Source organism: Ahaetulla prasina, chromosome 2 (genome assembly GCF_028640845.1).
Source record: "Ahaetulla prasina isolate Xishuangbanna chromosome 2, ASM2864084v1, whole genome shotgun sequence".
NCBI lineage: Eukaryota > Metazoa > Chordata > Lepidosauria > Squamata > Colubridae > Ahaetulla > Ahaetulla prasina.
Window position 1 is genome coordinate 222,167,044 of NC_080540.1, and position 15,086 is coordinate 222,182,129.

At 43.4% G+C, this 15,086-nt stretch overlaps 1 protein-coding gene across 15 annotated transcripts in view; it reads left to right on the plus strand.

Annotated features, from left to right (window-relative positions):
• NFIB (nuclear factor I B) overlaps positions 1 to 15,086 on the plus strand; it is a 269,310-nt gene that overhangs the window by 155,325 nt on the left and 98,899 nt on the right. For 14 of the 15 annotated variants that reach the window (XR_009153317.1, XM_058168184.1, XM_058168177.1 and 11 more), the window contains one exon: positions 3,078 to 3,131. The exons of the other annotated variant lie outside the window; for it this stretch is intronic. Coding sequence is in view for 11 of the 14 variants with exons in the window: in XM_058168184.1 (XP_058024167.1) it covers positions 3,078 to 3,131 (54 nt within the window). In the remaining 3 variants the exon portion in view is untranslated. The remainder of the gene's footprint in view (positions 1 to 3,077; positions 3,132 to 15,086) is intronic. 15 annotated transcript variants of the gene reach the window in all.

Consider the following 15,086-nt stretch of genomic DNA (forward strand, 5'->3'; position numbering starts at 1 on the left):
CAATGCATTGTGTAGTCCTTGACTTACAACCACAGTTGAGACCAGAATTTGAGTCACTAAGTGATGCTGTCATTAAGCAAGTCATCATGTGGGGAGACCTAATTTTATGACCATTTTTATCATGTTTGTTAAGCAAATCACACAGTGATTATGTGTATCATACAGTTATTAAACAACTTCGGCTTTGCTTATATGAAGCTGGGTAGGACGGTTGCAGATTGTGATTACATGCCTGTAAGATGCTGCAACCATCATAAATGTGGGCCAATGGCCAAGCATATGAGTTGCAATCATGTGAACATTGGAATGTTGTAAAAATTGTAATTTCGAAGATGGATCATAAGTCACTTTTGAACTGTTATTCAACAGTTATTCTGAGGTTTATTTTTTATGGTTTTATGTATGTATTTTTATGGTTTTATTGCTTTTAATGTTGTAAACCATCCAGACTTGCCTCACAGTGAGATGGGCAGCAAACAAACAAACTAATTAATTAATTAAATATCCTTGCCACTTACATTAGAAAGTTTGAAAAAATTCTAGCAGTCCCTAGCTGGTTCTGAAGGTTTCTCATTCCTTCCTTATTCCTTTCATCTTCTCAGGAGCTTCAATCTTTTTAGCACTTCTTTACATTTTAACTGGATCATGAGGTATCCTTCTGTAAGCAATTCTGCTAAGCATCTTTGTCAAGAAATCTTCCCCACTGCTTACTGGAGATCTGGTTCTCTATCAAATACCTCCCATCTGCGGGATCATATAAGAAGGATCAGGGGTGAAATGCTCCCAGGTCGGACCGGATCGCACAATCCGGTAGCGATTGTGGCTGGTGGTTCGGCGATCCGGTAGTGATGGCAGAGCAAAGCTCGGCCCACCCGCTCGGGTGTCATTACTTCCTGGTTTTAACCAGGAAGTAATGTGTTTTTTACTTTCTGCATGGGTGGCACGTGCACTTCTGAACCAATTAGGAAGGTAAATAGATTTCACCCCTGAGAAGGATGCCGAGCTTATTGAGCCATTTTCTGTAATTTTACAGTTTAGTCCCATGACTTTTCTCTTGTAGTGTTCAATCACACTGAAAATACATCCAATCTTAGGAGACTATTTCTTCTTGGAGAATAGAACATTGCGTCCTCCTCCTTCCCTTTTTATATACAGCTCCTCTGTCTCCTTCCCATTTGATGGTGGAGAAAGCAGATATATCTTGGACTTTTTATGCCAGTGGGGCAGACTGGAATATTTGATACAATGTGAAGCTGTTCAGAAATTGTCAAATGAGATGCACAATCAGGCTCAGTATTGCTGGATTGGTAAGACCAAGGGAGATACATGTGTAAATATCACCCTAGTGATAGAGATTGGCCAACTGAAGATGAGAGGGATGGTTGCAGAATGGTGATGGTTCTTGAAGAAGTAGAAGAGATGGAAACACAGTCCTCTTCTTGCTGTCCTGTGTATTCAACTGATGAAGAAAGGGCAGGATGCAGGATGTCTGTAAAATTATGTACTCTTTCTAATGGCCCAATCTGAGTTTTTACACCTTCTATTCATGAGAGTTGATTCTGTGTTTTGATAAAAGTAGTAAAAATATAGTGATCACTTTTAGTGACTCTACTTGCCATGATTTTGTCTTTCCATTGCTATACTTGATAAATTACTGATATCTTCCTTTAGATTCAATATGTATGATAAATTAAGATAGTCTCTGTTATCGAAATTTCCAGTCTCATAACTCTGGCCAAACTACAGGTAATAGAGCCTGAATTTGCTCTCTAATGTCAGTCTTCATAACAAGAAGTCAAAAATGGATTTACATCCTGGTATTGATGTAACTTAATTAATTTGTACATATTTGCTGATTTAATATAAAGTATGCTAAAATCAGATATACGTAAAACGTTGCATATAATAGGTATTAAAGATACAAAAATTTGGATTCAACTTGCCATTGCAGAAATTAAAGGCTATGATATATCTGTACATTGTGTTAGACCGAATAGATGGAATCAAAAACTATAGAAATAATTATAATTCATGCTTAAATTAACTATCAAATCTAAAATACTTGATATTCTTAAAAATCATGTTGCTGCTATAGAAAGCATTACAGATATCAGTGGTTAATGACCATTGGTTCACCTAATAATAGTGCTGCAAAAATGGTAATTACAACTGCTCTTTGAAATTATGGCTGCTGCAGTGCTCCCACAATCACATTATCAAAATTTGGGCATTTAGTAGCCTGCCCACATTTACAACTGCAGTGTGTGCTTCATCTTCCCCTGCATACCTACCACCCCAACATCTCTGCGTTTTTGGTCACCCTGTATTCTGCCGCCTATACCCCCACCCTTCCACTGCTGACAAAACACGTCCGGCCAAAGCAACTGCTAATCTCTTCACAAGGCCCTCATGCAGCCTTAACATAGTATCTTGCTATAGTAAAAGCTTAACAGTTTATGCCTTTGAAGCATCAAATTTCATATAAACTTTATTAATACTAAGTAGTTAACTTTCTATCAAATTATTGTTAACTATATTATTTCAGACCCCTTTTATGATTCTATTACTACATACATTCATATTATATCTGTATCCGATGATACTGACTTGGGGCTATGATCAATAAATCTATTTATGGACAGATAACATTTTACTGGGAGAGGCTTGGACATTATTGTATATGTTTCCAGTGGATCTTGAAAAGATTGTTCCTTTAAAGTGTTATTTATTTATTTAAGCAATGTTTACAGCTCTTGAGCCTTGTGGGGGTTTCTAAATGTATGCCTGTTATAGATTGTGTTTATTTAACCATTTTTGTAGCTCACCATTTTGGGAATGATACTTTTTCTATTCTTCAGTTGCAACACAGTTTCCAGTTGTGTATTTTAGGAAATATAGGCCAGGTATGGATAATGATTAAGCAACATTTTCATAAGGGGTACCAATCTATTCTTGCCCCTCATTCTTCAATAATAACAGTGAATTTTTTATACAAACTGATTCATTCAAAACACTGTAAGCTTTGTGACATGCTAAAAACAAATAATACATATTTCTTCATATTTTTTGTTTGGTAGATTCTGGACAATCAGGAAGTCCAAGCCACAACGATCCTGCCAAGAATCCACCAGGTAAAAATGAATTTAGGCCATTCATAGTTGCATGTTGTTTGAGAGCAGATTGTATTATTCATAAATAGTTTGTTTTCATAACACATTTATCTGTGGCAAACTTAAACATGATTGCACCTAATCTTGTCATGATATGGTAAACCAAAAACTAAAAGTAAGCAAAGCAGCTGCTTTCACATACTATGCTAGGCCCAAATATAGTTAGCTACTATAATTGATCCAATGGGTCATGTAATCTCCAACAGTATATGTAATTGATTAGCACTGTGTAGTGGGATTAGATTAAACAATAGATTTATTAATTTTTATGAAATGGAAATAAGGAGCTGACTCAATTGTTTTTATAATATTAACAAATAATAATTTACTGACTGTTCATAGTTATGGTAGCACTGAAAAACTGGATGTATGACCAGTCCTTGAAGTTCCAGCCATTACAACACCCCCGTGGTCACATGATTGCAAGCTATGATCACCATTTGTGGGATTACTTGCTGGTTTTCCAAAGTCAGTAGGGAAGACAGCAGGTAAATTTGTAAGTCGGTCCTATGCATCATTTCCCCTTGTCCATGCTCAGCCTCCCAGGGCCTCACCAACCCCCCAACTGTACCTCCATACTCTTTACCTTGGACTTCCACCACTTCCTGCATTGCAACCTGCATGTTTTAGGAATAAGATAGAAACCAGGATTGCTGTTACTAAATGAAATAGTCATATGATGTCATACTTTACAATTGCATTATTTAGCAATGGCAATCCCAGTCCCAATTGCTTTTGTAACCTGAAGTCTAGTTATATCAAGATTTTATGAATATTAGATTTCTAGAAAAGAAAGTTTGTATTCTACCTTAGACTTTATATTCTATTTTTCTAGTAGGCATTAACAATTTGATAATGTATAGCAAGGATTAGCAACACTTATATTTGGAATGTTGAAAACTATAATGGACACATTCATAAAATCATTATGACTTGCTTATTTACAGAATAATTGCCATAGTGGACATAGCCAGTTGTAAAATACAATATTAGTATTACAGCTGCTACCCTTCTGCAAATGAATATGTTAAAAGCTAGTACGTTGTTTTGCAGCATGCCAAATAAAATAGTTTAGGTAGAACAGATTTCACAGTAGTGTCTTAGTGAACCCTGGCAACATCTGAGCTATCAGCTGCCTATTTAATTGCCCTAAAACTAGTTTCCAGTTTTGATACATCCATTTCTTGTGAAGTATGAAATGCTAAGTTTTGTGTTGCCTGAAGAAGAAATGATAAAACTGGTCTTACACAAGTTTTTAATGAATCTACAGGACTAATAGTAAATATATTTTTATAGCAATCTTTAATCCAAATCCAGAATGTAAAGAGTCCAGGATGTTGCATGCAAAATTACTAGAGTTTTGGAATGTCATCATTTTTGCAAGTCCTTTGCCAAGAAGAAGAGGGAAAAATCCCTGCAAACTGCAATACTTGGCAAAGCTACTGGCAGTGGAAATCAGTTCCTCTATATTTGGCTAGACTGTTGCATTCTTTAGGGTATCTGGTAATTTGCCTTCTTAACTAAAGAGGAAAGGCAAGATATTTTTGCCAAATAAAAAAGCATTAACAACTGTTGCAAAAAACCTATAGTTTATTTTGGGGATGGGGGGAATATTAGTAATACTAATTCAGGCTTCCATAGCAAACTTGGCAACTCAATTTATGAGCCTTATCATTTGGTTATCATTACCTTCAACACAATTGGCCTAAAATGGGGCTCTACCTTCAATTAATTATTTTAAATTAAGATTTAGTAATATAACTTTACAATACTGAAAACTATACTAAAATCTTAAAATGGTACAGAGTGATGGATATAAAGTATCAATTTCAGTACATGTAAGATTTCCTTAGCATGAACATGTGGGGTCTGTACAAGCTGCAGACAACAGATATTAGTTCAAATAAGTTTATACCATGATTTTAATAGGTTCCTATTACTGTAGTAGTGGGGGGCACAAGACTCAGTGGTTAAAGATGCTGAACTTATCAGATGAAAAGCTGACAGCCCGGGTTTGAGACCTGAGCGCCACACAATGGGATGAGTTCCTGTTCCTGCCCCAGCTCCTGCCCAGAATTTGAAAGTATGCAAATACAAGTAGATTAATAGGTAGTACTTCGATGGGAAGATAACAGCATTCCATATGCTGTTAGTCTATAGCAGTGTTGGCAAACCTTTTCAGCACTGAGTGATGAAACGGGAGCGTGTGTGTATGAGCGTGTCGGGAAGATAATCTTCCGGCTTCCGGCACGCAACCTGGTCTTCCAGTTTCTGGCACACATGCGCACAGTAAGACTAGGTGGCCAGTGCGCATATGCGCACCGGAAACCGGAAGACCACATGGCGGCTGATCTTCCGGTTTCTGGCGCTCCCACACATGTGAAGACCAGCTGGCCGGTACATTGGAACCCAGAAGAACAACAGGCAACAGGAGAGTGATTGGTAACATTATTATTATTATTATTATTTATTATTATTTATTAGATTTTTATACCGCCCTTCTCCCGAAGGACTCAGGGCGGTGTACAGGCAATTATAAAAACAATAACAATATACAATTAAAATAAAGAATTAAAAAACATATTCTATAGTCATCCGAAATTTAAAATAATTAAATTTAAAAACCCTTAAAATTCATATAAATTACAACCCCAGTTAAAAGTGATATTTAAAAATTTAAGCCAGTCCCGCTTGAATAAATAAATGCGTTTTCAGCTCACGGCAAAAGGTCCGAAGGTCAGGCAATTGACGCAAGCCAGGGGGGAGTTCGTTCCAGAGGGTAGGAGCCCCCACAGAGAAGGATCTTCCCCTGGGGGCTGCCAGCTGACATTGCTTGGTGGACGGCACCCTGAGAAGTCCCTCTCTGTGCGAGCATACGGGTCGGTGGGAGGCATGAGGTAACAGCAGGTCGTCCCGTAAGTACCCGGACCCTAAGCCATGGAGCGCTTTAAAGGTAGTAACCAGAACCTTAAAGCGCACCCGAAAGACCACAGGTAGCCAGTGCAGTCTGCGCAGGAGCGGTGTTACATGGGAGCCACGTGTGGCTCCCTCAATCACCCGCGCAGCTGCATTCTGAAATAACTGAAGCCTCCGGGTGCACTTCAAGGGGAGCCCCATGTAGAGAGCATTGCAATAATCTAAGTGAGAGGTGACAAGAGTGTGAGTGACCGTGCATAAGGCATCCCGGTCAAGGAAGGGGCGCAACTGGCAAACCAAGCGCACCTGGTAAAAAGCTCTCCTGGAGACGGCCGTCAAATGATCTTCAAACGACAGCCGTCCATCCAGGAGAACACCCAAGTTGCGCACCTTTTCCATTGGGGCCAATGACTCACCCCCAACAGTCAGCTGTGGTTGCAGCTGGCTGTACCGGGGTGCCGGCATCCACAGCCACTCCGTCTTGGAGGGATTAAGCTTGAGCCTGTTTCTCCCCATCCAGACCTGTACGGCTTCCAAGCACCGGGACAGCACTTCGACAGCTTCGTTGGGGTGGCCCGGGGTGGAAAAGTACAGCTACGTGTCGTCAGCGTACAGTTGGTATCTCACCCCAAAGCCACTGATGACCTCGCCCAGCGGCTTCATATAGATGTTGAACAGGAGAGGCGAGAGAATCGACCCCTGTGGCACCCCACAAGTGAGGTGCCTCGTGGTCGATCTCTGCCCCCCTGTCAACACCGTCTGCAACCGGTCAGAGAGATAGGAGGAGAACCACCAGTAAACGGTGCCTCCCACTCCCAAACTCCCCAACCAGTGCAGCAGGATACCATGGTCGATGGTATCAAAAGCCGCTGAGAGATCTAATAGGACCAGAGCAGAAGAACCACCTCTATCCCTGGCCCTCCAGAGGTCATCCACCAACGCAACCAAAGCTGTCTCTGTACTATATCCGGACCGGAAGCCGGACTGGAACGGGTCTAGATAGACAGCTTCATCCAGGTACCGGGGTAGCTGCCCTGCCACCACACTCTCTACAACCTTCGCAACAAAGCGAAGGTTGGAGACTGGACGATAATTTCCCAAAATAGCTGGGTCCAGGGAAGGCTTCTTGAGGAGGGGTCTCACCACCGCCTCTTTCAAGGCGGCGGGGAACACCCCTTCCAACAAGGAAGCATTTATAATTCCCCAGAGCCAGCCTCGTGTCACCTCCTGTGTGGCCAGCACCAACCAGGAGGGACACGGGTCCAGTAAACATGTGGTGGCATGTAACCTCCCCAATAACCTGTCCACGTCCTCGAGAGCCACAAGATCAAACTCATCCCAAACAATCTCAACAAGACGCATCTCCGTCCTCTCACTCGAATCATCGCAATTTTGGTCCAAACTATCCCGAAGCTGAACGATTTTATCGTATAGATAACCACTAAACTCCTCAGCACGTCCCTGCAAGGGGTCATCCTGCCCCTCCTGATGAAGGAGAGAGTGGGTCACCCGAACAGGGCGGCCGGGCGGTTATCTGCCGACGCAATGAGGGTGTAAATGTAAGAATGTTTCACCTCCCTCAGTGTCACTAGGTAGGTCTTAGAATAAGACCTAACTAGTGTCCGGTCAGCTTTGGAACGGTTGGACCTCCAGGTACTCTCTAGGCGTCTTCTCCGGCGTTTCATCTCTCTCAGTCCCTCAGAGAACCAAGGGGCCGGTTGAGATCTACACCGGGTCAGAGGCCGCAAAGGCACGACACTATCCAAAGCCTCGGCCGCGGACTGTTCCCAGGCCGCAACTAGTTCTTCAGTCGTGCCGTGGGCCAGATCCTCAGGGAACGGACCAAGCTCTGTTAGGAACCTCTCAGGGTCCATCAGGCGCCTGGGACAGAACCAATGTATTGGTTCTGTCTCTCTGCGGTGGTGGGTGGCGGTCCGAAACTCCAGGCGAAGGAGAAAATGATTTGACCATGACACAGGTTCTGTTACTAAATCTCCTAATTCCAGATCATTTAACCACTGTCCAGAGATATAAATCAGGTCCAGTGTGCCTCCCCCACTGTGTGTAGGGCCATCAGTTACTTGAATCAGGTCCAAGGCCGTCATGGAGGCCTGGAACTCCCGAGCCGCCATTGATGACAAGCCGGCCGATGGCAAGTTGAGATCCCCCATGACCATGAGTCTGGGGATCTCAACCGCCACTCCGGCAAGCACCTCCAACAACTCGGGTAGGGCTGTAGTTACGCAGCAAGGAGCCAGGCCCATCTGATTCCTATGGTCCCACTTCACAAAGAGGGATTCACAACCGGCTATCTGAGGCACAGTGGACTCCGTCGGCTCTAGACTTTCCCTAATCACAACCGCCATCCCTCCACCCCTACCTTGGGCCCTCGGTTGATGGAATGCTCGGAAACCCGGAGGGCACAGTTCAACCAGGGGCACACCCCCTTCCGTGCCCAACCAGGTCTCCGTAATGCCCATAAAGTCCGCGGACTCCCCCTGAATAAGGTCGCAGATCAGGGGAGCCTTATTGACCACGGACCGGGCATTGCACAACATCAACCGAAGGCCCAAGCTCTGAGGGTCTTGGCCATCCGGGGAACAGGTAAGGACTGAGGGGCCGGAGCGCGTGATTGCTTTAAACAGCGAGCACATGCTCCCAGAGAACGATACGGCCCCTCGCTTCCGCCATATCTGCCTCTCCCACTTACCGTACAGATGGAACGACCCTCTACACCAGGAACACCCCCCTCCCCCCCGCCTTCGGAACAGGTAGAGCGATGCCGCGAGCAAGTGCAGGGACTGGACATTCCCTCCCCGACGGGTTACTCCCTCCCCGACGGGTTACTCCCCCCACCCATCTCTTCCCTCCCCCCCATTAACCTTAAAAGCCTTATATCACACATGGATAGAAGCATACCTACCATTTTATGGGTGTACAAGGTGGAAAATTAAGATCAAATCACAGAAGCAAGAAATTATGGATCAGGATTATCATCTGTATTTGTTCCTTAAATACCCTCTTATTTAGAATAGAATAGAATAGAATTTATTGGCCAAGTGTGATTGGACACACAAGGAATTTGTTTTGGTGCATATGCTCTCAGTGTATATAAAAGAAAAAGAACGAAAAAAAATACCTTCATCAAGGTACAACATTTACAACACAAATTATGGTCATAGGGTACAATTTAACCCTTTCTATCTTGAATATGGATAAATAATTGAAGAAGTGTTTAATACAGTGGTTCTCAACCTTTATAGTGCTGTGACCCCTTTAATACAATTCCCCACGATGTGGCGATCCCTTTAATACAATTCCCCACGATGTGGCAACCCCAACCATAAAATTATTTTCGTTTTGAATTTATCGTGCCTGAAGCCGTATTGGCTAGCAATCTGAACTGCTTGTGATTGCCTTGAGGACGGAGGCATTAAAGCGGAGACTCCTCCCCTATTAAGTTTATCGCGCCTGAAGCCAGATTAGGCTAGCGATTGGGAGTGATTGCAGCTGGCTTGAGAGGGAGACATCAGAGCAAAGATTTCTCTCTTTTTTAATTCATCGCGCCTGAAGCCGAATTCGGTTAGCGATTTGAAGAGCCTGCAGCTGGCTTGTGGAGTCAACCATTAGAGCACGATTCTTCGACTCGCAAGTATACTTCCCATATTTCCGATGGTCTTAGGCGACCCCTGGCAAATCGTCATTCGACCCCCAACGGGGTCCCGACCCACAGGTTGAGAACCACTGGTTTAATAGATGTTTTTCTATGACAGAGTGAAAAGTGCATTTTCTGCATGTCTCACAATTAAAACTTTGCATTGGTTTCATGTGAAATTTCCAAATAGTTAAGGCATCTTATCTGTTCGTAATTGACAAAAAGTTAATACTGTACTGCCTACATAGAACATTATGAAATTTCAGATTTGTGTAAGAAAACAAGCAACTCAGTTGGATCTTAAAAGTCAGTGAAATATAGAATTGAATATATGGCAATATCTACTCCTCTCCTCTTCTCTTGTCTCCTCACACCACACCATACCACACCATACCACACCACACCACTTTTCAAGAATGTACAGCAACTTTCTGCTCCTTCAGAAAGTTTTCTCCTCAAGCTTGATTTGGATTCTGGTAACTTCCCTGCTGTGTGCTTCATAAACAAATTCACCACCATCTCCTTCATGAAGTTTTGAAAATAACAGCTTTTGGGAGAAGCTTAAAAGTTAACCAGCATTCTCATGGGTTTGAGTGGCTCTTTTTCCAGAGTCACCCAATGATGAAGAAGCATAGCATAGCAATAGCATTTAGATTTATATACTGCTTCACAGTGCTTTACAGCCCTCTCTAAGTGGTTTACAGAGTCAGAATATTGCCCCCATCAGTCTGGGTCTTCATTTTACTGACCTTGGAAAGATGGAGAGATTTGAACTGCCTAATTGCAGGCAGCTAGCAGGCAGCAAAAGTAGCCTGCAGTACTGCATTCTATCCACTGCACCACCACATAGAAACCATATTTATCAGAAAATACTTTCTGAAAACAATGTATTGATAGACAAAATCAGTCATTTCATGGTTTATATTGTACTGTGTTAAACTGCTTAGTCATAAAATTTATTTCATCTCTTAAAGTGTTTAAAACATGGGTGTTCAAACTTTTGGCTTGCCTGAGTCTCCTTCAGTAAAGAGGAATTGGACTGCATATAAAATAACTAATATAATTAATGTATATAAATCACATAATAATATTAATAGTTTATGATCTTGTGGGGCCACATTGCTAGCTGTCCAATGCCACAATCGGCCTGCAGACTGTAAGTTTAACACCCCTGAACTGAAGTTTGTAAGGTGGGTTTAGGATGATAAAAATCCAGCCATGACCACCTGTTCAAACTACAGATCAGCATTTTCTAAAGTAACATAGAAAACCCATGTCTTGAGAGTAAAAAAATAAATAAATTAGTATGACTGCCAGAATGAGAAAATTTTACAAGTTATTATTAAAGCACTAGCCACAATTAATAAACGCTAGCATGATCACCTTGACTGTTTTATGTAGGACAAGAAATGGAAGTGCTCTATGATCCATGTATAAACTGTCTATAACTATATATAAGCTATCTGTTTACAAACTGATATTTTTTCCTGGAACATTTGCAACCTGTGCAGAATTAAGTAGCCTGCAGTACTGCATTCTATCCACTGCACCACCACATAGAAGCCATATTTGTCAGAAATACTTTCTGAAAACAATGTATTGATAGACAAAATCAGTCATTTCATGGTTTATATTGTACTGTGTTAAACTGCTTAGTCATAAAATTTATTTCATCTCTTAAAGTGTTTAAAACATGGGTGTTCAAACTTTTGGCTTGCCTGAGTCTCCTTCAGTAAAGAGGAATTGGACTGCATATAAAATAACTAATATAATTAATGTATATAAATCACATAATAATATTAATAGTTTATGATCTTGTGGGGCCACATTGCTAGCTGTCCAATGCCACAATCGGCCTGCAGACTGTAAGTTTAACACCCCTGAACTGAAGTTTGTAAGGTGGGTTTAGGATGATAAAAATCCAGCCATGACCACCTGTTCAAACTACAGATCAGCATTTTCTAAAGTAACATAGAAAACCCATGTCTTGAGAGTAAAAAAATAAATAAATTAGTATGACTGCCAGAATGAGAAAATTTTACAAGTTATTATTAAAGCACTAGCCACAATTAATAAACGCTAGCATGATCACCTTGACTGTTTTATGTAGGACAAGAAATGGAAGTGCTCTATGATCCATGTATAAACTGTCTATAACTATATATAAGCTATCTGTTTACAAACTGATATTTTTTCCTGGAACATTTGCAACCTGTGCAGAATTAATTGGCCTGCAATTATTACTACTGAGAACGTGCTACTTTTTATTACATCTTGTAGGGAATTAATAATTCATAAGTAATTAGAAAATTAGGTTCATGGTTCAGTATTCTACTATCTTTACAAGTCAAATAGGGACACAAGATATAGCGAACATAATTTATGAATAGTAGAACTGCCTTATATTTAGGATTGCACTCTGCATCAGGTCTAGGGGCTAAGTTTACAAGTGGATGGGTAGAGGGATCCTTTTGCATGACTTACTATATTATACATTTTGCCAGGTGTTTTTAAAACTTGAAAAAAAGATCAGGTAGCAGTAAGGTGGAAAACCCACAAAACATTTCTTGTGAAGGGCTGCAGGAAGATTTGAGTCATCAGGGCTTGAATTCATAATTGATTTGTGGCCATTTTCTGAAAAACCATAACCATCAGTGGTCTTCTAATCACTTTTTTTTAATTAATGCATTTTAATGTATACAATACATTTATATATACCTTTCTATAAAAATGTAAGGAAAGTCTAGCCTGATCTAGCCAAAACACATCTTATTCCAGCATTTGTTTTTCACAATGGCCAACCAGCTACTGCTTGAGTCCTCATTAGCATGAGAAGAGAAAACTTTTATTTTTTATTATTGTTTGAATGATTGAAGGCATGATTCCACCATCCTGTAACTAACGTTGAAAGTTCAGACTTGCATTCCATAAATTGTTCAACCTCCTTTTAAAACAGTCCAAACTAGTGGTCATCACCAAGTCTTACAGTAGTGAATTTTCATTAATGTTCCATTGTGTTAAAATGTACTTTCTTAAGTCTGTTCTAAAACTAACTAATCTCATTAGATAATCCTAAATCCTAATACTTTTGAGAAAAGAGCAAAATATTTTCTCTATCCTTGTTTCCCTTATGAGCATTATTTTATACACACTGAACATCTCCCAGCTCAAGTATGAGGTATACAGTGCTTCACACAGTATTGCACATCAAACATGAAAATATCACTGCTTTGAATAATGTTGGCAATTTCATCTTTAATCCATTTCTTGATTAACACTGGACCTGATTTTTGTCTCTGGTCAGTGGTCGAGAGATCTGGACTTAAAGGAAATAGTCATTGAACCTTTGTCATGGTCAGATCACTCTCTCCTTCGCCTGGACTTTCTGACCGCTACCCAACACCGCAGGGAGACGGAACCATTACGATGGTACCGTCCCAGGCGCCTGATGGACCCAGAGAGGTTTCGGACGGAGCTTGGGCCACTTCCTGAGGGTCTGGCTCACGGCACGGCAGAGGAACTAGCTGCAGCCGGGGAACGGGCTGCGGCCGGGGCCTTAGACCGTGTCGTGCCTTTGCGGCCTCTGACCCGGCGCAGATCCCAACCGGCTCCTTGGTTCTCCGAGGAGCTGAGGGGGATGAAACGCCGGAGAAGACGCCTAGAGAGTTCCTGGAGGTCCAGCCGTTCAGAGGCTGATCGGACACTAGTTAGATCCTATACTAGGACCTACCTAGTGGCACGTTCCTACGCCTCCTCCCTCATTGCGTCGGCAGATAACCGCCCAGCTGCCCTGTTTCGGGTGACCCGCTCCCTCCTTCACCAGGGGGAGCGGGATGACCCGTTGCGGGGACGTGCTGAGGAGTTTAACGGTTATCTATACGATAAAATCGTTCAGCTTAGGGACGGTCTGGACCAAAATTGTGGCGATTCAGACGGGGTATCTGAGGGCGGTCTTGGTGATGTTGTTTGGGATGAGTTTGACCCTGTGACTCCCGAGGACATGGACAGGTTGCTGGGTAGATTGAATGCCACCACGTGTTTACTGGACCCGTGCCCCTCCTGGCTGGTGCTGGCCACTCAGGAGGTGACACGAGGCTGGCTCCAGGGGCTTACGAGTGCTTCCTTGTTGGAGGGAGTCTTTCCGGCCGCCTTGAAAGAGGCGGTGGTGAGGCCCCTCCTCAAGAAGCCTTCCCTGGACCCGGCTGTTTTGGGTAACTATCGTCGGTCTCCAACCCGCTCATGCTAAGGTTGTAGAGAGTATGGTGGCATATCAGTTTCCCCTGCACCTGGAGGAAACTGTCTATCTGGACCCGTTCCAGTCCGGCTTCCGACCCGGTTACAGCACTGAGACGGCTTTGGTCGCGTTGGTGGATGATCTCTGGAGGGCCAGGGATAGGGGTTATTCCTCTGCCCTGGTCCTATTAGACCTCTCAGCGGCTTTGATACCATCGACCATGGTATCCTGCTGCGCCGGTTGGAGGGATTGGGAGTGGGAGGCACCGTTTATCGGTGGTTCTCCTCCTATCTCTCCGACCGGTCGCAGACGGTGTTGACGGGGGGGCAGAGGGGGGACCCGCGGCGCGCGCACTTGTGGGTGCCGCGGGGTCGATTCTCTCGCCTTCTGTTCAACATCTATATGAAGCCGCTGGGTGAGATCATCAGTGGCTTCGTGTGAGGTACCAGCTGTCGCTGATGACACCCAGCTGTACTTTTCCACACCGGGCCACCCCAATGAAGCTATCAAGTGCTGTCCCGGTGTTTAGAAGCCGACGGGTCTGGATGGGGAGAAACAGGCTCAAGCTCAATCCCTCCAAGACGGAGTGGCTGTGGATGCCGGCATCCCGGTACAGTCAGCTGAGTCCGCGGCTGACTGTCGGGAGCGAGTCATTGGCCCCGATGGAGAGGGTGCGCAATTTGGGCGTTCTCCTGGATGCACGGCTGTCTTTTGAAGATCATTTGACGGCCGTCTCCAGGAGAGCTTTCCACCAGGTTCGCCTGGTGCGCCAGTTGCACCCCTTTCTAGACCGGGATGCCTTGTGCACAGTCACTCACGCCCTTGTGACGTCTCGTCTGGACTACTGCAATGCTCTCTACATGGGGCTCCCCTTGAAGGGCATCCGGAGGCTGCAGTTGGTCCAGAATGCAGCTGCGGGGGTGATAGAGGGAGCCCCTCGTGGCTCCCGAGTGACACCTATCCTGCGCAGGCTGCACTGGCTACCTGTGGCCTTCCGGGTGCGCTTCAAGGTATTGGTGAACATCTTTAAAGCGCTCCATGGCATAGGGCCGGGTTACTTACGGGACCGCCTGCTGCTACCGAATACCTCTCACCGACCCGTGCGCTCTCA